This window comes from Eutrigla gurnardus, assembly GCF_963514095.1.
Source record: "Eutrigla gurnardus genome assembly, chromosome: 2".
Taxonomy (NCBI): domain Eukaryota; kingdom Metazoa; phylum Chordata; class Actinopteri; order Perciformes; family Triglidae; genus Eutrigla; species Eutrigla gurnardus.
In genome coordinates, this window is record NC_139916.1 from 9,471,463 (window position 1) to 9,499,409 (window position 27,947).

At 43.3% G+C, this 27,947-nt stretch overlaps 2 protein-coding genes across 8 annotated transcripts in view; both read left to right on the plus strand.

Moving 5' to 3' along the window:
- The window catches only part of r3hdm2 (R3H domain containing 2), a 44,107-nt gene extending 37,927 nt beyond the window's left edge, over window positions 1-6,180 (plus strand). For all 7 annotated transcript variants that reach the window (XM_084023418.1, XM_084023417.1, XM_084023419.1 and 4 more), the window contains 9 exons: window positions 564-699; window positions 1,706-1,863; window positions 1,977-2,116; window positions 2,314-2,414; window positions 3,352-3,521; window positions 3,691-3,835; window positions 4,421-4,512; window positions 4,850-4,934; window positions 5,436-6,180. In XM_084023418.1, the coding sequence (XP_083879544.1) occupies window positions 564-699; window positions 1,706-1,863; window positions 1,977-2,116; window positions 2,314-2,414; window positions 3,352-3,521; window positions 3,691-3,835; window positions 4,421-4,512; window positions 4,850-4,934; window positions 5,436-5,806 (1,398 nt within the window). In that variant the 3' untranslated portion in view covers window positions 5,807-6,180. The remainder of the gene's footprint in view (window positions 1-563; window positions 700-1,705; window positions 1,864-1,976; window positions 2,117-2,313; window positions 2,415-3,351; window positions 3,522-3,690; window positions 3,836-4,420; window positions 4,513-4,849; window positions 4,935-5,435) is intronic.
- Window positions 6,181-8,921: 2,741 nt separating this feature from the next.
- LOC311023081 (SH3 and cysteine-rich domain-containing protein 3-like) lies at window positions 8,922-14,798 on the plus strand. Its single transcript, XM_084024748.1, has 13 exons — window positions 8,922-9,020; window positions 9,387-9,443; window positions 9,652-9,730; window positions 11,064-11,220; window positions 11,310-11,407; window positions 11,488-11,569; window positions 12,251-12,348; window positions 12,438-12,501; window positions 12,690-12,739; window positions 13,007-13,110; window positions 13,206-13,257; window positions 13,570-13,707; window positions 14,373-14,798. The coding sequence occupies exons 2-13, from the start codon at window positions 9,424-9,426 to the stop codon at window positions 14,469-14,471; spliced, it is 1,041 nt and encodes a 346-aa protein (XP_083880874.1). The 5' UTR covers window positions 8,922-9,020; window positions 9,387-9,423; the 3' UTR covers window positions 14,472-14,798.
- The last annotated feature ends 13,149 nt before the right edge of the window (window positions 14,799-27,947 follow it).

Sequence of the window (27,947 nt, forward strand, 5' to 3'; positions counted from 1 at the left end):
TATTACTTCTTACGTGCAACACTTAAAATGTCCAACTTGATTCACTGTCACCAGTCTCATATTGTTCGTTAAAACATAGAAAGTTGGTGACTAGCTGATAAACATTGTGCAGCTATTTCTCTGAGAAGTTTGTGGAGACAAAGATAATATAATATATCGTTAAAATCATCAGGTGGACAGATGCATGAGGATATGTCAATACACATGAATGCTACTGTTGGTACTAGGCACCTGCTGCTTGTGTAAATGGCAAACTGTTTGCTAACAAGTTTGCCATATCACTGCTTCTGCTGCCCCCAAGTGGCCAGGAGGTAATTTATCACAGGTTTACTGTGCTTCAACCGAGTTATGATATTGGAAGTATTTGGCAATTGACGATAATACATAAAGTAATGATGTGTTCTTAATATAAAAATATGGGACGGCGTTGGCTGGTATTGTCTCTGTGCCATTTGTGAGGTTGAAGACTGCAAATATTTGATTCATCAACAGTTATTCGTCTCTAATCTTTTGTGATGTTTTGTAATTCATCTTTAAATATTTGTGGTGTTGTTTCTCTGCAGATACAGGTGTCATACTACCCTCCTGGTCAGTATCCCAGCTCAGGCCAGCAGTACCGTGTGCCCCAGCCCATGTCCCACCAGGTGTCTTATCCCGCCCAGCGCACACAACCCATGCCTCAGCCCACACAGCAGTCAGGTCAGTACATTGTGTTTTTTTTTTTGTGTTTAAAGAAATCAGAATAGATTTATCTATGATTTTATTTTATTTTTTCTCATTAGGAGCACCATCCAAATATTTATCCAAGTCAATACACAGATGCAGCCCACTTGACTTTGTAATTGTATTATGTTCTTCCCGTCGGCAAAGAACTGCTCAGTCATATGCAGTTTTAAGTCCACCAGGTGAAAGGTGGCTTTTTAGTCACGACCTTCTCCCTACATTGAACTCATGCCAAGTCCAATATGCTTGGACCAAAATAGAGCACTTTCCTTTTTTTCATGGAAAACCCTCAATCACTTTAATTTGGGTCTGCCAAGGACAGGGTGACTGTGTGTTTGTACAGTAAGTGAGACACAGACATTGTTGACGGCCTGACTGGACTCTGGCTTCTGCCTGCCTGATCCATCATGAACACTGCAGTCAGTGTGACTTTACATAAAATCCATGGCTGCTGCCAGGTTTGAAACATGAGTTTTGTGATTTTGGATAATTCAATTTAAAAGACTTCAAACTTGATTGGTATGAAAGCTGTTTGGCTTACAGTGTTTAAACCTAAAAAATAGAGGTCCATTTGTTTTGTTTTTGCTGAAAGTTTTAAGGCATTCATAGAATGACTGCAAATTATAGCTCAACACAAACCATGAACTGTATGTTAACTTATAGAGCAGAAAAGCATTCATTTAAACTGCACTATTCACCGAGTTTTTCAACTTGAGGCGTTTCTGCAAAATTTCAAGGCTAGTTAAAAAACACAGTGCACTCCTCAGGGCCAGAGCAGCACTAAATGATTAAACAATTACAAAATGCTGAACAATCTGTCTGGTCAGAAGAAGACTTGGTGTCCTGTACAGTGATTTTTTTATTATTTTATTCCCCTCAAAGATTAAAGCCCGACTACCTTTCTTCTCTTCTTCTCCCCTCTTGTACTTCCTTTATCACACTACTCTTAATTTCTCTCCTTCAAACCGTCCGTTGTCATCAGGTCTCCAGACCATGATGCCGAGCCAGCAGCCGAGTTACCAGGGCATGATGGGTGTGCAGCAGCCCCAGAACCCTGGTCTGCTCAACTCCCAGAGGGCAGGCATGGGAGGACAAATGCAAAGCATAATGGTTCAATACCCGCAGATGCCATCATATCAGGTATGGACCGTTTTTAGCTCCCCAACAATATTAACAAAGGATATAGAAACAGTTTGATTGCCGTTGGTAAGAAACGTCAGTTCATAGTTAAGTTACCATTAACATTTTTGCAGGTACCGGTGGGGAATGAGAATCAGCAGGTGGTGCAGCAGCAGTACCAGCAGCAGGTGATGGTGCCAGTTAGCCAGTCTGTCCAGGGGCCCATGCCTGTCTACTACAGTGTTATCACACCCACACAGCAGAATAGCACAAGGTACGTCTGAATACATCACATTCATACAAACCACAAGTTGGCAACAGGATTTCAAATCATTACCATAAATTACAATAAAACGTACATGATATAAAGGATTTTCTTAATCATTTAGATGACTTGTGTGGGTATCTAACCTCCTGTGTGTGTGAATCTGCTTCCCTGTGCATTCATGTTGTATGTGTGTGATCCTGCAGCCCGTCAGTAGGTTACCTGCAGCCTCCCAGCTCTGAGCAGTATCAGATCACACAGTCGCCGTCCCCTTGCAACCCTCAACAGTTGCAGCAGCAATATTCAGGTGAGACTTGGTGTATTGCAAGGCAAGTTTATTGCAAGGCAATTCACAGTGCTTTACAGAGGCGAGGTAGTAACATTTTATGACTACTAGATAAATGTTTGTTTTTATAGGATTTTATTTTGATTAATTTCATGTAATTTGTGAGCATTACTCTCTCAAAATCGATGCCTGGTGTCTTTTGCAATTCCGTGATACCCAAAGTGCAGCTCTCCTTTACAAAATGAGGTGAAAGGTATTTAGAAGTTCAGACAGGTCCACAGTGTCCACGTGTTGAATTGGTAAATCGATGTCTTTATAAGGGGAGCGTTTGACGAAATCACAGAATACCTAAACCCCCTGTGCTGCCCTTTGGCCTGCATTTAATGTGTTTTACTTCATCCTTTCGACCTCTGCTCTAATTTACTCAGCTGTATGGTTATTTGTTGACGAGCCTATTTGATTGGTGAGTTTAATTTGGCCTAAAAGCTAGATTTCTGGCTCTGTTTTCAAACCAGATTTAGAATTTTACAAAATGTCTTATTGCACATATAATGACTATGGTTCATTTTCTGACATTTGAGAGCTTAAAGTGACAGTTTGAATGTTTTTAAACAGGGTTTTATGACCTAACCTATCCATAGTCGGTGTGTATGAAGCAGACAGGAGTACAGGCACAGCAGCAAACTGGATCTAAGAAACAAAGTCATCGTGGTCGTGTGTGTTAGAGGTTGTCTGCAGGATTCTTTAAAGTCTTTAAAATGTTTTGAATTCATAATATTCTCTCTTTTTATTGTTTTGTAATCTGAAATGTTGAGTACTACACTTGCTTTACTACTTTGCCTGTAGCTCCAGGTAAAACCAACTACTTTTAAACTGACATGTCACACTAAAAAAACTGCAAAGAACAATTTATAGCAATATCCTCTCTCTCGGTCTCCGTCTCTGTGTGCTCTCTCAGGAGTACCACCTCCTGGGCCTGGGGTGATGGTCATGCAGCTCAGTGTCCCCAATGGACCACAGCCTTCCCAGAACCCCCCTCTGGTCCAGTGGAACCCATGCAAGTACTACAGCATAGAGCAGAGGCCCAGCAAGCCAGGGGAGCTGTACAAACCGGACAACACTCCACAGGTACACGTGAATACACGTGAAGGTCTTCTGGACCAGTGGCTGACGACATCTCTTAATAAATGTGAAGGACCTCCATTTATCAGCCCCCTAGTGGTCAACAGGAGAATGACCCGACTCGTGTCACAGGATTTCATGCTTGTTGTCGTATTTTCTTTCTCTTTGTGTCCAGGCCAGCACCCAGCTGACGAGTCCCCTGGCCTCCCCCACTCAGTCTCCCACCCCGTCTCCCTCCGGCAGCGTCAGCAGCGTCTGTCCAGGCCTGGGACCATTACCCCTAATTTCCCAGTTTCCCCGGCCAGGAGGACCAGCTCAAGGTACTAATGACCGAGAAGGATGAAACACTCGTATACATCCACAGATATCTTACATACGGATACAGCAGCAATCAACAAATAACCTGAAATAAGTATATTTACAGATACAGTTATTAAGTTCTGAATCTCTCAGGTTTCTCCTTTTAGTTCACAGAAAATAAACACAAGCTACTGTTTCAGCTGTCCGCTTGAACACCTGCTCAGACTTCTAAACCTTGTCAAGTGACTTTTGGCCCTGAGCCAATAGCATCAGCAGGGTCACACAACTGACACCGTGTCACCAAAGTCCAACATCCCGTAAACACACATGGCTCCACCTCGTCCACGTCCTCTGACAGATATTTACGCACAGAGCTACGATTCCTTTACTGATAAATACACCCACTGTTTGCAATGCATGATTACACATACAGATACGGCCTTGCATCAGTCTACCATCCATGTAATAGCACCGTGACACAGGTTTTGCCAATCCTGTAAAAACCCCTTAATAAATCCATTATCAACCTGATGACTTTTGACTGCTCTAAGTAAATGCATTTTCAGGATGAGTGATTTTGATTTTAACGGATTAATTTTGTCAAGGTGATGGCCGCTACTCCCTGCTGGGGCAGCCTCTCCAGTACAGCCTGTGTCCTCCCCTCATGCATGGCCAGTCCTCCTACAGCTCCCATCAGGTTAGCACTGACGAGCCTCACGCAACTCAACCCTTCTACTTGTTAAGTCTTGATGTTCTTTTAAAAAAGGCTTCCAGGTAGCCGATATGCATTAAGAACTTAATTAAGCATGTTGTGTAACCAAGAGGAAATAAAGTTCCATACATTTTTTAATGAAAGACATAATATACTGTCAGCTGGCCTTTTTTTTTGTGCCCACTAGTATATGTTGCAACTGGCTGCTGTTCCATTTACCAAAGACCGAGATGAAGTCTCCCACTGATTGCTTCTGCCCCCCTCTAGTGTCTTGTTGTGGAACTGCAATAATCTCATACCATCTGTGTTAATATGCGTTCAGGGCCAAGGAGTAATGAAACACGGGGCGCGAGGGAAAAAACAAACACTCAAATCTGCATCAACAGATCTCGGCACCACTGATGTTGGTAAGTTAGAGATGCATCATCACAGACCAGAACATGAAATGTTATTGCATTGTTCTGCCGGTAATATTATACTCACTCCCATGTGACCCTTTACTTCCAAAGAGCTCTACCCGAGAATTCGGTGATTAGAGGAACTTTGTGTTCTCGTTTGAGCCCCTTGGCTGAGCGTTGTCGAGCTGAATGTGTGAAAGGTAGAAACTGGAGGGCGTGTGATATTTGTTTTAACCATTAAACACACCATTAAATAAACCTTGAGTTGCTGAGACAACACTGGCATGTGCTTGCAGCGCTGCATTCAAGTACAGTTCTGCAGCCATTGAAAACGTGCCAAACGAGTTTGGAGAACGCTGCCGGCCTCAGAGCTGTGCACACTTTAATTCCTGCAAAGCTAAAAGTCTTTAGCTGAAAGAGAAAATGACACACACACAGCATGACTCTGGAACAGCTCGAGTACACAAAGATATACAACGATATAACATCTCCCGTCTCTTCTTTGTCCAGTGGTGAGTCGAGTCCTCGAGGTAACGGACCTGCCGGAGGGGATTTCACGTCCCGAGGCTGAGAAGCTCTTCAACCAGCTGTCAATGTGCGGTGCCAAGATCCAGTGGCTGAAGGAGCCCCACGGAGGCCGAGGAGGAGGCTGCGGCCCGTGTCCCGGTGCCGGGCTGGGGGCCGCCGTGGGAGCCGGGGGAACGAAGGGCGACTGCAACGACCCGGCTCACCTCTACACAGTGGTGGCAGTGTTCCCCAGCACCATGGCTGCCCAGAGTGCTTCCTTCAAACTTAACAACAGCGGGGCCAGCCTCTTCAAACTGAGGGCCGCCAAAAAGAACTATGACCTGCGTGTGCTGGAGAGAGCCAGTTCTCAGTGAAAGGAAAAAGAGAGGGGGAGGAAAGGAAGAGACAGAAAGAAAGAGACTCTCGGTGGAGTGGTGGAAAAGGAAGGAGGACTGAGAGGGGGGGGGGGGGGGACTGCTCTTAGTGTACAACTTAAAAACAAAACAACAACAAAAACAAAAAAAATGTGTCAAATGTATAAAAGGGAAGAAGGTGTGAATCATGAGGTGGCTGGTGTTTGGTTGCAAATATGATTTTGTTGTTTGTTTTTTATCCATTGTTTTTGTTTTGTATTTATATAGCAGAAGAGCACACAAGACACGCGAGCATGTGTTTCACTGTTGCCGTGGAAAGTGTGCTGCCATTCTACAAACACACACACACACACACACACACACACACACACACACACACACACACACACACACAACGGGAGACGCGGACAGACACACAAACACAGGCAACAGGGTCACGTAGCACATAACAAGAACACACTGGACAGTCGACCTCAGTCAAACCGTTTTAGCTCCTCCCTCCGCTCTCCAACCCTTCCTCCTCTTCCTCCTCTTCCCGCCGACGCTTTCTCCCCTTCCTCAACTCTCCGTCACCCAGCCGTCTCTTAATCTCACATATTTATAAATTTTTCATACGCACAGTTGCGCTCACTCTCTGCCCCCCCCGCCCGCCCATCGCTCTCTTTTCTTGCCAGCTCCTCTGTCCCTCTCCTGCTCTCTCACTGCTCTCTCCACCCTTTGCTTTCTGTTTGCCTTACTGCTGTTGTGGGTTTCTGTATTGCGCTGTTTTTTTTGTTTTTTTCTCAGAAGTTTTTTCCTTTTTTTGTTTTTTGGGATTCAATATATTTATATAAGTGATGTAAGGAATAAAAGAAATCTATATATTCAGTGATTTTTCTTTCTTTCCCCTGAGTGAAAAAAAAAGTTTAGGTCTTCCTTTTCTCCTTTTCTCCTTCCCTCTTCATCCCCCTCTCCTCTTTCCTAGATTTGTTTCCTCCTTACTGCCCTCTACCTCACTTCTTTGGTCCTCCCCTCTCTCCCACAACCCCCCCCCCCCCCCCCCCCCCCGACGCCCCATTGTGTTTGCGTTTTTTCGTTGACAGCTGTGCAGAACGTATCAGAAGAAGTAGTTAAAGTGCACAATGATTGCATATGTCTACTGTAAATTTTATTTAATCTGTTATTTTTTTGTTTGTTTTTAAAAATATAAAAGTCGAGAAAAAATCTATCAAAACACTTTTTGTGTCATGTGGTTTCATTGTTTGACTTTTTTTTAAAGCTGACTCAGCAAACAAACTAATTCGGTGTTGGGCCACGACTACAAGTCTACCTTTAATTTGAAAGATATTCCTTCATTTTGTGTTGATGGTGAGGAATGCTTACATCTCCCACAGGTGTTTGGTGGGCTTGAGATTGTCTGATTTGTAAACGCGATATATATATATTATGTTCTGTGCACACTGAGCCATTCATGCTCCCCAGAGAAGGAATCCTTTTGATTTTTAAGAGGAACACCTCCAAGTTTACACATCAGAATCTGTTTGCAGGTTTTAGAGTACGACTGCATATTTTTAAAACGTGTAAACCCTGCTCGTCGGTGTGAGTTGGGGCTAAAGAGAAGACATTTTGATAATTGTTGTTGTGGAGCTCTGAAGAAGTACGCTCACCAGCTTATTTCCAGAAAGCTTTCGGCCGGCGGCTTCAGGCGACGCTAAATGATCAACGGACTCGTATTAATACGACACCTTCCTAGTCTTCCAAACACTCCAAACAAAACTTTTGGTAATCGTAATAATCTTCAGGTTTTCGGAGACGTTTCTCCTCTCATCCAAGAGGCTTCTTACTTCTGACTGACTAATGAGGAGTTTAGCTATTTAACTTCTTGTAGGGTCTCTTATACCCTGAGGGCCATGTGACTCCTGGACCAACACGGCCCTCAAGGGAAACTGGAGTCGTTGGCACTTTGGGTGGGGGGGGGGTGGTGGATGTGTCTCCTGGGAGTCGTTGACCCATCCAGCCACCATGTGAGGATCACATGATTCCGAGTGAGGATGGTTGTTGATTTGACTGATCTGAGGACTGTGTTGTTTGTTGCAGATAGCTTATGTCTTAACGCACCTCCTCTGTTGAGACATGGCTGTTCCCGCTGGAGGGAAATGGCGTCTGTAACCCCTCTCCTTCAAACTATCAGTCTTCTTTGGCCAGAATGTGAACCCGCCTTGACCTTAAGATGCAAATCACCCGAGGAACCGGCTCTCCTGTGTTGTGCCGTTTGTTTGTGCAGCAGTCTCCCCAACGTACAGGCCTGTTCCCCGCACTGCATTGGACCGCATACACCATGTTGTCCAGATGGTTTCTGGGTATTTTGTCCCTGGGGTGGACACGCTTTTGTCAATGTCGGGTTGTTTAACCTGTTCGCCTGAAAAAATAATGTAGTTTGATTATAAAGTGCAATATTTCTCTCTGAAATACATTAATTAGCCGGGAAAAGGAGATGCTACATAAAACGGTACCAACAATACCTTCTTCCTCCTCTTCCTCCATCATCATCATCTCAAACCGGTCTTCAGGTGAAGTATTAAATTCTTCTTCCTGTGTTGGAAATATTCTCAGTTGATTTCACCTCAGAATGGTGACATCGCATCATTGTGATGTCGCATCATGGAACGATTCCGTTTAATTCTAAATTCTGTATCTCATACAAACTAAAAAAGAATGCTGTGGATATCCGTCGGGTTGGAATGAATCTACTTGTAAGACTTCAGTTTCACCGCGGCATCCAGTTCTTGGTGGTTGATTCAACAAAATTCCAAAACAGGACAACTGACCAAGTCCACAAATAGTTTGTGAGCATGATAATATTTAACATGACACTTTGGTTTGCTGAGTGAGTTTTTACCACTCAGTCGGGGAAACCCTCTCCGCTTTTAAAGTGCTCAGCTGTTGCAAGCAGTCACATTGACACACAAACACACACATGCATGCTGGGTTGGGCTGGGCTGGCCTGCTGGCATTACTCATCCCAATCTCCCACCTGTTGGACCCTCATTTGGAAAGTCGAGCATGTAACGGGACTGATCAACGCTTACAAAAAGCTAGAAAGAGTCCCAAGAAGTCTACCCTTCTGACGCTACTGGGTCTGTAGGAGCCTGAAGTCTACAAAGACCCCCTTCTCACGGGACCGGCTCTGTAGGAGCCGCTACGCTTTGACAAGAAGTGGACTTCAAGTTTCACGGTCGGTTGCATGGTCTTTCCTCCTCTATTTGCTGGATCACTGAATGTTTCCTGGTTATTCAAACATGCAGAACAACCCAAGAAGGGGGAAACCCTCTAAACCCTTGTACCAGGTCCCGAGTGGATCCTGTTTTAACTCTGGAGATCAAGTTGCCTCTCCGGAACGGACCTTCCTCTTGATAACAGCTGCATTTTGATCACTGATCACTGAAGTGCTGCCAAATGTGGCCGAAAGAAATATGAAAGAAACGTGACAAACTTTATCTTGATGTACGTTTTCATCCCAAAGCAGAAAGGTTGCTTTACAAGGATTTAAGAGGACACTTTTGGGGGGGGGGAATGATGCTGATGTGTTTTCTGTCCACAGCACCACCTGCTGGTCCAGACTGTGAATACCAGACGACATGATGTCTCAGTACGACTTGTAAGTTAAATCAAGTCGGGACCAGGAAAAAGGTCTACCTGGAAATAATGTAAATCTGTAATTTCATATACCAGAAAATCCCAGTAATAATCCATAAAGAGTAGAAAGTGTTGTCTGAGGTCGACTCTGTCAGACTACCAATCCAAGCTAAACGTGTCTTTTGCATTCCAACCCTCTGGATGTGACATTTGCTCCTCGATGATGACAGGTTGGATGACAAGGACTCTGTGGATATTCATGACAACCCCCCTCTCCCTGATAACGTGGTGAAAGAGGAGGACAACACGGTGAGACCTCCAGGATCAGCAACATACCATGTGGTGCTCACACGATGCCAAGTCACTCTGACCAAACAGACAGGATCATGACTGGAGCTTAGGTTTTGCAGAAAATGCTGGTTAAATACAGTAAAAATGAGAAATCTGTTATCCCATGCTGTCTCCAGCGGTGTCGCCCACTGGATGAACTGGCCTTCTGACATGTATTGATTTGTATTCATTCGGCCAAATTTCTTGTGAGCTCTTATCCTTGTTCATACTTGATGGCGTGTGTGTGTGGACGGATACCACCTCCCCTTGATTCTCTGCTCCCTTCATCTGGGAAAAGATTTCCAAAGCGGGTTTGAATGCATCGGATATGGTGAAAGGCAGTTTAGGAATCCTGACAGCTAAATGGAGTTGCAGAGCGAGGGGTGCTGTAATGTGTGAACCGATCGGGTATTATCAGTTATTGTAGCGTAAATCCCCAGCTGGCCGTCCACAGGACACCGCTAATCCTGCCTGTGATGGAGAGTCGGAGCCAGTTTAGCCTGTCAGGCGTCCCTCTGTGTGTGTGTGTGTGTGTGTGTGTGTGTGTGTGTGTGTGTGTGTGTGTGTGTGTGTGTGTGTGTGTGTGTGTGTGTGTGTGTGTGTGTGTGTGTGTGTGTGTGTGTGTGTGTGTGTGTGTGTGTGTTTCAACCTTTGAATGTGTGTGTGACATCCATCTGCCTCTGTTTGACTAGACTGCAGTATATTTAGGAGGAGCAATGTCAAGCTTTGTTACATTCAGTTGGGAATTCGGTTGGCCTCCATTGAAAGCTATTTAGAGATCTGAACCCTTTCAGTCCATCCCACCTGTGTGTGTGTGTGTGTGTGTGTGTGTGTGTGTGTGTGTGTGTGTGTGTGTGTGTGTGTGTGTGTGTGTGTGTGTGTGTGTGTGTGTGTGTGTGTGTGTGTGTGTGTGTGTGTGTCCCAGCATCACGCAGAATAACTTTCCCAAACCCAATCTATACATTTGAGCAAACATGTAAAAGAAGAGAAGACGGTACAGTATAGTGTTTGATTCATGACTCCGTCTCCGTCCTCTGTGGCTGATGTGGTTCCTGTTGTGTGAACGGACCCACCAGACAGACTCCATGTGAGTCAGACTGCAGGGCCGGATCAGTATTTATAGCAGCGTTCAGGCTGTGGGAGGTGCAGGATACTGGGACTGTTTGGGCTGAATAAGGAAGCAAACAGGAGACGATAATCCAGGAGGATTTCTCCGGTTTGATTATGTGATTGAAAACAAAGGCGTACATGTGTGACCCCCTTTTTTTATTCTGCTCTGTTGTGATGTTGAACCCCCCTCCCTCTCCTGTAGGTGTATTTCATCTACGACGAGGAGGTGGAGGCCGAAGACAAAGAGGAAGCAGCTCCCCCAGAACCAGTCCAACCAGTCAACGACAAACCGCACAAGTTCAAGGACCACTACTGCAAGAAGCCGAAGTTCTGTGACGTCTGCGCACGCATGATAGTGTGTACGTCCACACGCCTCCACACGCCTCCACCCTGCCCTGTCTCGCTTTTAACCTCATGCTACGATGCCTCATTTCGCTCTTCTCTCCAGTGAACAACAAGTTTGCGTTGCGATGTAAGAACTGCAAGACCAGCATCCACCACCAGTGTCAGTCCTACGTGGAGTTCCAGAGGTGTTTTGGCAAAATAGTGAGCTGCCGTTCTTCATTTAAACGCATGCAGCGCAGAGAAACGTTGGAACGGATATTAAAGGTCCTCTCCTCTTCCAGCCTCCGGGGTTCAGAAGAGCCTACAGCTCTCCTCTCTACAGCAGCCAGCAGAACGCCACCGTCTCACAGCTGCTGCCCTTTTGTGAGTCCTACCCATCAACATTTCACCGTTCCTTTCATGTGTGTGCAAATGTGCTTCCACGTGGGATTCTCGGCCTCAGCCAGATGTCGAGTTTCATTTCATGATGAAATGAGAGCGGCATTTATTTGACTGTTCTGAGATCAGATGACGGGGCGTTCGTCTTATCGGCTTAATGTTTTTATTAAAGGTTGAGTAGGTCGTTTGGAAAAACCACAGAGGCTTTGAACGCATCACCAAACTGAAAAAGTCCCGCCCCCTTCGTTCAGACATCTGTTCAAAGCCCCGCCCCCAGAACGCCAAATGAGTGCCACAATCAGGAAGTAAACATTCATAGACAGGCAGGCCGTCGACCTTTTTGATTGGACGGGGTTTTTACAGTCCTTCCACGACCACAGATTACTTTTTTTATTTTTTTATGTCATGTCAGAGCATTTAATGTATTCATTGCTATTGCTAATTGCTGTCATTGTAATATGACAGAAATTGTTTCTGAATACTCACCCTTTAAGTGTTCAACACACTGTTTCCTTGTTAAAATAGATTTTTAAAATTAAAATTTTGAGTTATAAGCATCAATGGATACAATAATCTTTTCCCTTTGCACAATCAGAGTAAAATGAATAATAAACAAACCTCTTGTTGGATGTCCTCTCCTTGTTGTTGATGGCGTCCGATTGGCAGCGCAGTCAAACCGCACCGACCCCGTGTTCGAGACGCTGCGCGTCGGCGTGATCATGGCCAACAAGGAGCGGAAGAAAGGCTCCGAGGAGAAGAAGAATGTGAGCGTGAATGTTTTTTCCTTTTGTTTTTTTAAATCTGACATTTAAAGCAATAGACATACTGGATTGTTTTATCTGAAATTGTTCAGATGATGATGATGATGGAGGATGATGAGTCCCAGCCCAAACAGGAGGATGAAGGAGCTGAAGGAGGTGAGTGTGTGATGATGACATCATTCCCATTACCCCGTTGGATTTCAATCAGCTGGTGGTCGTCACTACAATGACTTTTTTTCTCTTTTTGGATGCACGCTGAAATAACATTAAATATTCTTTTCAATAACATCATGTACACGTGAAGGTGATTTGTTTGTCTCTTTTTTATTGTTGTTGTCTGCCAGCAAACTCGGAGGGAGACAAGAGAGGAGACAAGGCTCCTGCTGACGACAAGGTCAGGAAATGCTTCTAACTACAGCTTCATCTATTAAATTCAATGTTTCCATAATTTGAGAAAAGAACATTTTTTAACTCACTATTTTCTAGTTTTGTGATTGAAAACAGTGTATCTTTGGGAAACATTGATCGACATTTTAAGCCACTTTCTGATTTTTTTATTTTAAATGAATCAAGAGTTGCAGCCCTAACAAAGACAAAACCAATGATAAAGATAGTGACTATGACTGCTGATGTTAAGTCGTTGTGTGTTTGTGGCCTTCAGAGTAAAAAGCTTCAGCCGGGGAAGATCGGCGTGTTCAGTCAGTGTCACTACTATCTGGCTCTGTACCGCTTCAAAGCCATCGAGAAAGATGACCTGGACGTCCAGTAAGCTCCTCGCCACGCCTCCACTCATCTCTCTCTTTCATCCTGACCACACATTATTTCATATTTAAATATCTCATTTCCTGTTTGTTCCCAAGTGCCGGGGACCGCATCACAGTGATCGATGACTCCAACGAGGAATGGTGGAGGGTGAGTCCGAGATCTGATGTTTCCACTCCGGTCTGTCTTCCAAATGTTCCGAAATCACTTCAGCTGACATTCAAAGGACAAAAAAGTAATATTTAGAGCATCAGTTTGAACATAAATTATACATTTGCAGCCTCTAAAAGTGAACCCATGCTTGTATTTCCCTCACTGGGGTGTGTAAGTGTATACCAATGACGCTGGTCTGTGATCAGGTTTCAGAGCCCCGCTGGGCGACACACGTCCATGTTTAAACGCAGCCATCTGAGGTATCTAAATTAGAAACCCATCGCTGAGAGATGTTTTTCACTCCGCCAGGGGAAGATCGGCGTGAGAACGGGCTTCATACCTGCCAATTACATCATCCGGGTGCGAGCAGGAGAGGGGGTCTACAAGGTGACGCGCTCCTTCGTTGGCAACAAAGAGATGGGCCAGATCACTCTGAAGAAAGACCAGGTGAACACACACACACACACAAACACACACAGAAACACACACACACACATACACACATACACACAGATGCATGATTATACAACCAAACCGTAAATGTCTCCACTATAAATAAACGTAATCCTAGTCTTTAAAATTGACACACTAGAATAAAGAATGTGTATTTTTGTTTGGCTCCTCATAGGTACCGTAACACACACACACACACACACACACACACACACACACACACACACACACACACACACACACACACACACACACACACACACACACACACAACATCCACACCAACATGCAGTCTAAAGCTCTGGCAAGTTCTCAAATCAAATCTCTTGAAATTATTTTCTTAATTAAAGCCGTCCGCTGGAGGCGGTTAGAGTTTCAAACACCTTAATAATTATTAAACACTCGTCAAAGGGAGGAAGGCAACAAAGTAACACAGTAATTATGCAGTTCTTAACAGCAGGAGGGGAGGGGGTGGGGGGGCAGATATTCGTGTGTTGAAATGCACACACAAGCAAGCATCATGCTCATTGGTGAACCTCACAGCATTTCTACGTCACCTGAAGGCCCCCGTGGTCCTCCGACGCGCTTGGAAGGGGAGGGGTGAGCAGTTACAATCCTCCACGCTGCTCCTTTAAGTGTGTTCGATGTCTGGTCCTCAGATCGTGGTGAAGAAGGGTGAGGAGGTCAACGGTTACCTGAAGGTCAGTACAGGACGGAAGCTCGGCTTCTTCCCCGCCAACCTGCTGCAGGAGATCTGAGGAGGCGGATGTTGCAGCTTTCATCTCAGGTCCACCACCTGATGGCGCTCACGTGCTTGTTCTTGGTCCAAACAACAAAAACACTTTGTAATCACAATGTTTTATATTTTCCTTTGTTCATCTGTAATCTCCACCGACTATAATGGGATGGATTTATACTCTCAGTTTGCAGAGGCGTGTGATAAATACGCAGATGAATACCTTTTTAATGGTTTGAAAGTGTGACTGCACAGGTCATAGGTCACTTCCACTGATTTTATTTTTAGGCATATTTTGTATGTCTGATGTGTTCTTACTGCATTGCTGAAAGTTACTTTTAGTGTAGGACTTTAATGGCTTTGCACCTGTGTTAAACGACAGAACACGATGTGTGTTATTAAACATGTATTTATGATTACTATTAAGGGGGGGGGTGAAACTACAACCTGCTGAGATGTTCTGCAACATTTCATTTCTGTTTGATTTAGGAACATTTATGGGCTGCTGTTCCCTTTTCAGTTATTTGGATCAACAAGATTTGACACAGTGTCAAAAATGTTTTTTTTTGCCATAAAAGACACATTTCTGTTTTATCTTATCCACTTGATCACTATGTCTCATGTCACCTGATGTACCATCATTCTGCAAACTGGAAGCACAGATTTCTGCACAGACTGGACAGCATGTATTTTGTCCCTTCACACACGGGAATAAGTCACTCATACAGAAGCTCCACTTCAGGATACATGTGATCAAACTGTCAGCACATGTCTTTCTGCAGTTATCCTCATGACAGCTGCAGGAAACAAAACCGCCTCAGATGAACATGACTTGAGTGTGTTTCATTATACGGACATCTTATGTGTGTTTGTGTGTAGAAGGAATGTCAAAGAAACTGAAAAACGAAGGTGCTTACATTTGGACAAAAATGTTACCAGTTATTTATTTGGAGTCATTGGAAGAATGCTTTCCGTGCATGTCGGGGGAACAAAACCATGGATTCAAATGAGACGGAGGCATTTCCAGAACATCAAAGATGCGGAGCTATTTTCTGTGCTGAGTGCAGTGTAATTATCCAAACACTGTGGGGACGGGTTGCTATGTAGATGGACGGCTCAGAGATCAGGTATGCAGGAACGCCATATGTAGGTCCAGAGAGACATTTCACTATTTGCTACAGTCCTGAATAGCACAACACAGACAGACAGGCAGGCAGGCAGGCAGGCAGGCAGGCAGGCAGGCAGACAGGGGTTCACTTTCTCTTTCCACCCATCTGGTTTCCACCTTTTCATCTTGCCTGTCTGATTGTCGTTAATAGATCCTTTAATTGCGAGGCTCTTTTTTTTATTCTAGCTTGGATGGCCTGTTTGTTTCTGTGCGTGTCGTTCTCTCCCCGGGTTCCTCTCCCACAACGACCACGTTTGGATGCAGACGATGAGCTGCCCGGTCGCGCCTCCTTCCTCCTCTGCTGTCTGTCAGAGGGGGGAAAAGGGAGCAGCGTGGCCCGAGCAGGTAGCGCTGCCAGGCTTCAGCAGTCCTCTGATTGGACAACAGAGCACCCCTTCAGACACGGGTCACTTCCCTCCTGGGAAACAGCCTCTGCTTTGTGCCGCTGTGGACCAAGGGACCGCGTTGGAAGATATCACAGCTGCCATGTTGTCATCCCCGACCCCGCTGACCCTGCCACTCCAGACGGGCAGGATGGAGGACGGGCGGCTAAAGTGTTTGTGGATTTGAAGTGGCTGGATGATCGTGTGCGTGTGTGTGTGTGTGTGTGTGTCAGTGTGTGTGTGTGTGTGTGTGTGTGTGTGTGTGTGTGTGTGTGTGTGTGTGTGTGTGTGTGTGTGTGTGTGTGTGTGTGTGTGTGTGTGTGTGCGTGCGTGCGTGCGTGTGTGTGTGTGTGTGTGTGTGTGACTGGTGAGAAGGTGAGGGGTCAACTGCACGATGCTGTAGCAATGAATCTGCTCAATAATAATAATAATAATTAGTATTGGGGACGACACATCAAAAGACAAACTCAGATAAACGTTGAGTATTATTTATTCGCTGAGATTAAAATCGAACAAAGTACACAAAAATAACATTGTAAAGTGTACGTTTTTTTTTATAGCTGAATAATATAGAATAACATTAAATCACACTTGATTTGCTCCGTTGCCATAGAAACACACTGCAGACGCTCAAACTTTTATGATTCTGAGCAGCACATCTTCTCATTTTTCAGACTTGAAAGTTGAAAGAGCTCGTCTGTTTAATTCTCAACCTCGGAGACATTTTGAAAGTGTACACATTAATTCCACGATAATGCCTACAATTGAAGTCAACATTAAAATTAACAAAAACAAACAAGACGTCCATAATATCTATAAATCCGGAGCACTACGTTTAATAAAAAAGATGTTTTGCAAAGTAAACATTTAATGTTTTTAACATTGAATACCAAGTGCACATTTTCAACACAATCAACAATATTTCAGGACATTCAGGATTCAGAAAATGCATTATGGGTTCAGCATTTTTTTCACTAAACATTGCCAAGTACACGATATACATTGGGTTTTTTTTTCGGGTAATAAAGGTGCAAGAAAAAGTAGTAAAAAAGGTTATTCTAAATCTGATTGGAGATAAAAGCATAATTTTCACGTGTAAAACCAACAAAAACATATTACATGCTGAATTTCAGTGTTGAACTGATGCAGTGGTGATTTTAGCCAACAGAGGTCGCTGTTGCCCCGGATATACAGAGCTTAAAGTCTCACTGCTTCACCCTCCACAGGGATCCAGTGTGTGTTTGCTGTGAATAACAGTTGTGTCTGTCTGGGCCAGAGGATCACAGGCAAGGGGAACACGTGATTCTTATGTTAATGATCACGTGGGGTCTAGAAATCACAATGGAGCCCATGTTTCCATTTTGCTCATGAGCCTTTTTCTGTCCATACAATTAAATGCAGAGTTTAATATGCTGTCATCAGTATCAGTGGTGAAGCTTAAAAACTCCATAATCCCCCCTCTCCCTAATCCGTGATACATACCGAGTTAAGCATCGCACCCACGGGTGCAGTTTGATGCGCGCAGCTTGTTACTTTCCACAGGTATTGGAAATTCTTCCCTAAATGTATGACATGCAATTTGCAGCACGTGTTTCGCTCCTGCATTTTTTTTTGCAGCGCCGAAAAGTAATCCAACTCGGCGAGGTGTCAAACTGCACTTACAGATGAGCAGAAAGTGACGCATCCCCTTTTAAGTGTGCAGGCTCTGCATCATCTCATTGACCCGCCAGGTTCAGAATCGCATTTAGCATCCAGTCGAAGAGAAAAATCCATCTTCCCCTCCGCCAAGCCACCGAGAAATGTAGCAACGTGTGAGGAAAAAAAAATAATAATAACATAAAACTATATTAGAGATCCTCTTTGCCTAGCAGAGGAGGTATTGATTTTGAGAGAAATGTTTCAGAAGGTCTCTTCTGCTAACGCTGCTTCTTCTCCCAGTCGTCAAAGTAACACCAACATTTCAGGCCTTTTCACAAAGCCTTGTTTTGAGTGGTTTTCTTTTTGTTTTTGTGACACATAAGTGCGTGTTAGTGTGCGTGGAACAGCGTGAGTGTGCATCGAATCCCACATTTCCTGACAGAACCTCCGAAGCGTTAAATTAAACCCTTGACACGATTCCTTTGATAAGTGTTGCAGAATAACACCCCACTTTTATTTCCATCCATTTCTCTCTTTTTTTTTCCCACCAAGGCGCCAAAATTCAATTATCTAATCTGATTTGTACGATTATTAATCTCCATTATTCATACGTGCAAAAATGACTATGCAATCTTGTGTGTGTCTTTTTAAAAGTGGAATTGTAATGAGGTGCGATGTGGGTCGCTGATATAGGCTCGGTGCAGGTCGGGGGTCAGAGTTATGGACTAGATGGACAGGAAGAGAGATGGGAACGGTTTTGCTGTCTGGCACCATTAAACAAATCCATGAGGTTTATGCACCAGCTGCCAAAATGACACCGGAGGGAAAGACAGTGGCAAGATATTGGCAGCCTGTTACCCCAGAATAGTCCTACAATACACAGATAGACACGTATGTGTGTGTGTGTGTGTGTGTGTGTGTGTGTGTGTGTTTGTGTGTCTTTTCAGTCCTTCTACGGGGGTCCAGGGGCTGAGAAAGCACTACTTTATGCTTGTGTAAGAGTATAAAGTAAAGAAGGTGATGTGTCATCATCGCACACATACACACACACACACACACACACGCACACACACACACACACACACACACACACACAAAGAGGAAGACAAGTTTGCAGTGAGTTCTGAGGCCCAGAGAGAGAGAGAGAGAGAGAGAGAGAGAGAGGGCTGGAGAGAAGACTGCAGGGTTGGAACCAATTAGGACAGGAGAGGATCCCTCCACCTGCACCGTGAGGCCCCCCGGGGGAGAGCCCCAGTGACAAGATGAGGGATCATCATCATTACCATTATTTATTTGCTAAGCACTGGGGCCAATCCTAATAGGATTTGCGAATTACAATAAGTGTCTTGTTTTGGGGGCACAGTGGATGCTTGTGGAGGAGGAGGAGGAGGAGGAGGGTTAATGCAAGCGTACATTTGGAGCCGTGCAGCAGCGAAATACGATATGCTAAAAATAAGTGCCTTTTAATCAATTATGCACACCTATTATAGGCTCCCAAACTCTCATCAATAATATACGTGTCCCTGCTAGTTGGGTATGTTGTGTGAACTAGTCAGGTCAAACTGACCCCTGAAATCAATTCTGTTTATGCAGGTCTATCCTATTGGTGTCTTGGCAATGCTTTTATTTGTATTTGTTTGTGTACCGTATTGAAAATTTGCAGCCAAAGTCTTTTCCCAAACTGGTTTGTTCATTGTTGCTTATGTCTATTATTGTCACGGTTGTATTTTACTGCACTGTACTGTTAACTTTCTTTTCCTCTTGTAATTGTAATTTCCCTCCCACAGGTCACCGTCTTCTTAGAGTTTGGTATTTACCTGATCTCACTACTTAAGTAGTTGTTACACACAATAACTTTTTTTTTTTATATTCTTTGAAAAACTGCTGCTCATGATCAAAAGGTACAACTTGAATTATAATGTGTGAGAAAGTACAACGTTATGTTTGGCAACTGGACTCGCTTTAGGTTTTCAAAGACGTTTTACCTTCTGCAGTTCAGAACCAGAGAAAAGCTTTCAAACAGTTATACAAAGAAAATGTCTCCCGATTTGCAGAGAACGTCTGTGCTTTAGGGAGAGACTTTTTAAAGATTATTATTTAGTCAGGTGGGACGTACTCTCCCTAATTGTACAGGCTGAGTAGAAGATGTTTATGCTTAGCTACAATAAAATTAGCCCGGCAAAGAAAAAATAAAATAAAACAAAGTTTAAAGCTTCATGTAACATAAACATACAAAATAATAATATATAAAGTTATTTTTTTTTAAAAGCCATAGGACTATGGGCTGCTGGGCGAACGGAACGGAACAGGTGTTATTGACGTAACCGGAAGTGCCTGCTGAAATGGAGTTAGCTGGCAGTTAGCTAACATCATTTAGTTCGTTTTGCTTCTCTTGAGCCAGTTACTGCTACATCATCGGCAAAGAGGCCTGATAAAACGACGTGTGAGGAAACCGTTTTGGATGGAGGTGCAACAAGTGAGGAAAAAGCGGATTCATTGATACAAATCAGTCGCCGCTAAGCTAGCAGTGTGCACCAACGGCTAACTTCCGTCGTACTCGTTTCCCCGGTGACGTCGGAAGTCCGGGGACCGAGCCGTGAACCGTGATGTTTTCCTTGAATACAAGGTATATAAATACAAGGTAAATTATTACGTCATCATTTGTGACTCAGTGTAACAGAAACTTCTAGAAACAAACAGGGATATGCTGAAAAATATTATTGACGGTCTGCTTTGGACGAAACGTTAGCTAGCGGTTTACAACATTCACTGACTTGAAAAAGTATTTAGCTTAGGTCTCTTTAGCCTTATGTTACGTAAAACCAACACAGCATGATAGGTCTTTGTCAGTCAAATAACTAGAACTGTACTTATGTTGCGTCATAAAAGCCATAAAAGCCAGACAAGTTGAAAAAACTGGACAATTGGCAAATACATTTACATCCATCTGTAGTCAATAATGGAGACAGTAATGTAATTTATTTATTTCAACACAGGGAGAATGCACAATAAGACATTAATCTTGTACAACAACAAAAGATGCATTATGCCAGGTTGTAGCAAATTGCTATCTTCCACCTGTAGTCCCTGGGCAGGTTGATGGAATAATAGCATGCATATATATATATATAAAATAGATCAATAGAAACAGGGAAGCAGAGACAACAAGACACAAGACTGAAGCGAATAAATGGGTTTCGATGGACTTGCATTGCTAGGCAACAGCGCATGTCCTTGTTTACTTCCTGTCAGACATGTTATTCACATTCATTGCAATAGGAAATAAACCGGGACCCATTTGAAACCTAGATGCTTGTGAAATTGTTTATATAGATCTCCGGTCTCTGCGGTCTCTCTCTCTTTATCTGTCGTTCTTATAGCTGATCTTTATCTGTTTTATAAGCTCATTGTGTGTTTTGGAGGAATTTTAATGGGACGTAAGTGGTAACAAAGTTACACTTCTACTGTTATATAGTGGAGTAAAAGGTTCAACACTTCCCTCTGATATGCAGTTTACTGAAAGTACAGAATATAGTAGCATAATATGGAAAGTAGAGAACCATACAATTTAAAATGTACCTGCAGTACTTAAGACCACTGTTGTTTTCACATTGGGGTCATTCCGTGCCAACTCAGCCACCCATGTACATGACACCTCTCAGATTTTGCTGAAAAGCGGTGAAATATGCCTTAGGAATCTGAAGTTTCAGGTCAATATCTCAAACGGTTTGCCCGTGGCGTCCATTTGAATTTCAAGTGCCACACCCCTTTTTGACACATTGGAATTTCGCATTTCATTTGTTGGCATTTTTGGAGGCCCATAACTTCTGTTCTAGTAGTGATAGAAGGAAAATTGCTCTGTAAGTTCATTGTAATGTGTACTACACAATTCTACAGGCAGAATCAACATTCCTTACTGTTTGGGTGAGAGGTGGGTCACCAAAGTCCAATTTATTTTCGACGGCCAAAATTATTTTTCACTTTTTGGGTGCTCCTAGCACCACGATGAATGATCATATTTATTCTAAACAGGATTATTTGTTATATTTGGGACCTTTGCTCTTGCCAAAATGAATTTAAAGGGTATGGTACCACTGGTGGGGGTTTTATGGGGGTCCAAAAACCCTCCCGGGCAGAGGTGACTCTTTTGGAACCCCATATTTGGACCCCCAAATGATCGCGTGGGCACTTGATGATCCTAATGAGATTTATACCAGATAAAGATACATATTTGTTCTATCTTTAAATGAAATAAAACCTTTGACTATGAAGCTCCTTAATATGAATTTTATTCGTCAAAATGCACCATTTTGGACTTTTTTTCCAGAAGTCTGGAATGTAGATCAGGGAGAATTTAGTGATGGTAAAGCATGAAAATAGTGGAAATAACTTAGTATTATGCTCAGTGATGAAACAATTAAATATTTAGACTGCTGGCTATTCATTTCCTGAAAATCACAAATTAACCCCTTATCCCCGATGAAAGAGACCCGCCTGTGACAAGCGATGCAGGACAACAATCAGATTCAGAACACTTGCAGAATACAGGCAATGTATTTTCCTGGCTGGAGTTTTGTGGCTGATCTGACTGCGGGTGTTCTGCTTCCGGGTGTTCTGTATCCAAGTGTTCTGAATCTGATTGTTGTCCTGCATCGACATCTGTGAATATTGTATCCTGTGATATTCTTTTCATCCGTATCTTATTTTTGGAAATTGGTATAAAGCAATGATGCGATCGTGTTCCACTGATCGTTTTGGCCGAGGCGTAATGTCTCTACAATTTGTACGTTTCCTCGTGTTTTTTAATATTTTCTGCACTACCAAAGAAGAATGTAATGTTCTTAATGTTTTCTTTTGCCCATTGAAACATCTCCATTGGTGTCAGAATATGGTTTGCATCAGTGGCCTGCAGACTTGCTCGTGCTGCAAGTCGCTTGTCACAGGCGGGTCTCTTTCATCGGGGATAAGGGGTTAATTAGTGATTTTCAGCCTTCTATCACTATTAGAACAGAAGTTATGGGCCTCCAAAAATGCCAACAAATGAAATGCGAAATTCCAATGTGTCAAAAAGGGGTGTCGCACTTGAAATTCAAATAGACGCCACGGGCAAACCATTTGAGATATTGACCTGAAACTGCAGATTCCTTTGTTTGGTAACATAAGGCATATTTTCACCACTTTTCAGCAAAATCTGAGAGGTGTCAAGTACATGATACCCCGATTTTGGCTGTTTTCACATGGAATGACCCATTGTAGAATATTTTCATGGAACATGGACGGCCTGGTTACTAAGATGGTCCACCACTGAACGGCCTGGCGACCCGTCCATGGTGCACCCAGCCTTCGCCCAGTGTTTCTCAGTGGGATCAGCTCCAGCCCTCCCCTCCCTTGCTCCCCTGAATAGAATAAGCAGTCGCAGATATAATAGATGGATGGCTCAGCACCAACTTGCCGTCTTCTCCTACGGTGAGTTAAGTTTTATTTATTTTTTTCTACCAATGGCATTATTGTGAGCCTGTCTGAATGTGTGATATACATTTTTATCGCAATAAAAATGAGAGAGAAATAATGTCAGAGGTCATCGCTGGATGCAATTTAATCTGAATGCAAATGAGCAAAATCACAAGAGGCTATATGAAACAACGCCTTTTACTTAGTTGAAATTTAGTCTTGTCGACAATGAGCGTCATACTCTGAGTGTGTGTGTGTGTGTGTCAGTGATTGTAAGTATGATCAATGTGTGTGTCCTTGTTTTTGCTCACAAGGGCTGGTTTGCATTGGGGAAAGCTGTGTGTGTGTGTGTGTGTGTGTGTGTGTGTGTGTGTGTGTGTGTGGCTGTGTGTGTGTGTGTGTGTGTGTGTGTGTGTGTCTGCCTGTGATTCAGGTGTTGTGGAAGAGTGACTATAGTTAGTCCATAACTCATGATGCTCTCCATTCAGAAGACACCTTAGGGCCCGCATTACACCCAGTGAGACTCAATCACAGCCTACGCTAAATCGATAATCCTGGAGATAGTTGGTGGGAGGGAGAGGGAGAAAGATGGAGAGAAAGTGGCTGGGGGAGAGAGAGAGAAGGGAGAAGGAGGAGAAAAGGAGACAGAAAGTCCTGAGGAGGAGGGGGAGGGAGATGAGAGAGGGGAAGAACAGGGTTGAAGATGAAAGATGAGGGCTGGTTTTCCCACAAATTCCCAACGGCCCCTTTGCTGACTGTGTTTTTATCTGAGGATGAGAAGACATTGTCGAGGTGAGAACAAAAGTAAGACGAGCAGAATGAATGGAACAGAAATCACGAGGAAAGACAAAAGAGCAAGTGGAGATGCACCACTGCACACACATGTCATACAGTCTTGACTCAGCTTGCTGAGGAAGGCAGAGTCATGTTCTAGCTGGTGTGGATTTAGTTTTTTTTTTTTTTTTCAGATTTAGAAGAGAGGATGACGTATTGCAAGTTAATTCCCATTGAAATTGTCAATAGTTTCATTCTTATAAAAATGGATAACTCCTCCCAGCCAAGTTGTCTACTGCTGATGTAGCTGTCATGCTTTCGTCATTCGGATGTTGTCGTGGTTACCCACTGTTTTGCTATACGTTTAAATTATACAGTTAGTTTACAATGTAAGTTAAGTCATCATTGGGAATTACAAAAACCCAATTTACATTACAATTAATATGTTGTAACATTAATATGTATATGTCTTGACAACAGTAGACATACCATTAACCTTAAACTTCTGAGAAAACTTCTCAATAACGCAACTTAGAGAAGGCAAACTAAAACAAGAAAAAGGAAAAAGATGTCCCTGCTTTCATCTATAAGAAATATATGGATGTAAAAGTTTAATAACAATTGGCAGCATTAGATACATATATATTTATATGGCTGCAGCTCAAGTGAAGGGTAGTCATTAAATGAATGGTTCAGCAAGACATTGAATCCCAAAACGACGAGATGATAGATAGATAGATGAATACTTTATTGATCCAGAGGGAAATTTCAAATGTATGCACCGGGTGTAACTATTTAAGATTTTCTCTGAAAATGCATGTCTCTAAGTCTAAGTATATTCATCATATTCTACTTGCTTTTTTTGTTGTTGTAAAATCATGGTCGTGAAGAAGAGAGGATGGCGAGTAGGGGAAGCAGAGGGGATGAAACCCTGGTGGGAACCAATTGTACGGTTTCTGCAACTATAAGACAACTTTTTGTGCACAACGGGACAACGTCAACAGGTCGGCTCGGGGCTGAGCGATGTAAAACCTCCATCTGTCTTCTCCTTTTCCTTTCTGTATTCACTCTTCACGCACTCTATCTCTTCACCCTCGCTCCCTCATTTACTTTCACTCACACCCTTCGACTCTCATTCTTGCACCTCCCGGTCGCTTCAGCTCCCCCTCCTATCTCCTCACATCCCTCCTCTCTCCCTCTCTCTCTCTCTGAGGCGTTGTGGTGTATTGCCTCCCCCCCCCCCCCTCCCCCCCTCTTTCTTTTCTCTCTTTCCACGACTTGCTGTTGTTTTTGAGTGATGTGCGGCTGATGGCGAATGCTGGGCGATGACAGATGGATGTGACAAGCAGATGGTTTTGCTTGTCGTCTTTAATCACACAAATTCAGTCGGCCATGAAGCCGGAGCTCTGTCTTGTCAAAGAAACACAAAGTGGAGACAAATTTATCCAGCACTCCATAGATTTTGATACAGAAAATGTGTAGGCATTTGTGAAGAGAAGGGTCTAAGTAAACGTAGATGGGAGGGTTGTTGTTGTTGTCGAGGTCGGCCCTGATATTGTTTTGAAGAGTGTCGACTGCCGTTTGGTTGCTTGGCAGGAAGTTGAACTTTTAATTTGACAGCTACGACGGTGTAAAGTCGAGGCTGGATAAACAACCGCCGTTGTCATTGTGATTCTGGAATTGCTCGACGTATGCCTCGTGCATTGTTAATAGAAATATGCACTATTGTGCTAATATTTCGGGGAGGACACACACAAGCCGAATCACTAACTGAAATGAAGGTCCTTTATGACATTACAAAATCCTGCGTATGCAGTGTTGCCTGTGTTGTCATTAGTTTGCAGCGTTCCCCCGCAGTGGTGGAAAACAACCACAGATATTACAAGAATAGTAATATTTGTATAAATGGACCCGCAAAAATGTCTGCCAATAGACAAATCACCTAGTATATTATTTAAAAATGACTGAGATACTTTTTCACATTTTTCCACTCTTGTGTTTTGATACTGACACCAAAATTATATAATTTTCATTGCTTGTATTCAGAAATATTTTACACAAATCTCCATTGCATTTAAAAAAAAAACATTTAAATATAGATTTATGTGTGAAATCCAGTTTCTTTTTGTACATTTGTTTAACAATTCTGCCCACAAAAATCCTATATATGTGACGCTTACATTGTTCACTATGTCCTGAAACTGTTATTGATTCACCTCTATGGTCATTTTTCTTGTAGGTACCGGTGATGTCGGATTGCATTATAGTTAGGAAAGTTTCTAATATTCCTCCCTCTCGTGAATGTAAATAGGGGTAGAGAGAACTTTAGGAACAACTTTTTAGATATATGATATATATATATATATGGAATATTATAAGCTTCACAAATATGGCTGCTTGATTGGATTGCACTACAGGTGTACAGTCAATGTAACAATATTGTCCTATGTACTTCACACCATTTTCTTACTCCTTCGGGTGCATTCATCATTAAGGAGCTCTCTGTTTGATGTTGGTGGGATTTAATGCAGAAGAGACCGCCTTGTTAATCTACAACGTAAGACCTGAGAGAAGATAAAGACAAACTGTGAGAAAAATGTGCCAAAAATTAAACACTTCTAGTAATTGCAACTTTACCGCTGAAGACATCTGGAAACGCACGCACACACACACACACACACGTCTGTGGCCAAGATGGTTGCCTGAGAGAATGAACACCGAGGCGTTGCAGGGTTTTTAAATGAGAGGCGTAATTAACACCTAAATGATCAACTCAGCAGAATAAGCTGGCAATTGTCTGATAAGGTGTAATGTTGCACACACACAAACAAGCGACACACACAGAGGAACAGATCCCAAGCTATCTTCACTCAGACAAGAGGATGCTGCAAGTGATTTCTCTGCTGTAGAAGAGATAATAGTCCATCATTTCCCTCCATCCCTCTCTGCTGCTTCTTCCTCTTCCTCTCCCTCTCCCTCCCTCCTCACCGTCAGCCCAGTTCTTCGTCTCAGTGTCGTGCCTGCCGCCGCTCTCGTTCTCAAGGTTAGGCTGGCAAGGTCAAATTGACTTTAGATTAATTAACTGTCAATTAAGGGAGTAATTGTTTCATAATGTGGTGTGCCCCCGAGACAAAGTGTGTGTGAGCGGGGCCAGCACTGTCAGAGCTGGTTTAAGCCGATAAGGTGGTGTGAGTGAAGCCTCTCCGAGAGGGAGGGAAGGGAAAGGAAACAGGTGTGTGTGTGTGTGTGTGTGTGTGTGTGTGTGTGTGTGTGTGTGTGTGTGTGTGTGTGTGTGTGTGTGGTAAGAGGTGTGTGAAAGAGACCTGTAATGAGAGAAACGAGTGATACATCCCCCCATTATCCCGCAACAGCGGTGCCGCTGGACGCCATGTGCTCCTCCGCCGCCATCAGGGAGCATCAGGTCGCCCTGGGGTGGCAGCACACACATGCAAACAGACACCGCCGCACTCACAGACACACACACACACACACAATCATACACAATGGGGTTGTATTCTTCACTCAAATCACATTCATCAGCGCATACAGAGGTGGAAGAATGGTTGCATCCACTGCCACAGTCAACCAACGGATGAAATGTTGAAATTAAAATGAGAAATGGAGGAGAAAATACGAAACAAAAGCAGAAAGGAGACGTGAATAAGGGGGAGAGGTCATGCAGTGAACGTTGATGAAATGGTGATTGGCTCTTGCTTGCTAACGGTTGGCCTGGAGGGGTGTCGGCGCTTCCTCCTGCATTTGGTCCTCCTCTCTTCATAATAATACCAGCGAGGTTCACCTTTGCAGACAATTGCAGATTTTCCATTGAGAGAACAGAGGACAAATCAATAAGAATTCAATAATTCGTTGATTGAAATTGCAAACCTCGCTAATAATGTTGAGTTCTATTCCCCCGAGGGTAATTTCACACGGAGCCACTGCTATGTAAAAGTATTTCCTGTATCAATTTCCATGACCATGATGGTTTTTTTCTGGAGACCTTAATTTTTCTTGAAAAGCAATACTCCTTTCTTAACTTTAAATTGAAAAACAAGCAGAAAAGAGAAGAACAAGAAAGTAATGC

Coding starts and splice junctions, on each gene's coding strand:
- LOC311023081 (XM_084024748.1), top strand. CDS start 9,424: ATGATGTCTCAGTACGACTT. Junction 13,258..13,569: donor CCAACGAGGAATGGTGGAGG/GTGAGTCCGAGA, acceptor TCACTCCGCCAG/GGGAAGATCGGCGTGAGAAC. Junction 13,708..14,372: donor TCACTCTGAAGAAAGACCAG/GTGAACACACAC, acceptor TCTGGTCCTCAG/ATCGTGGTGAAGAAGGGTGA.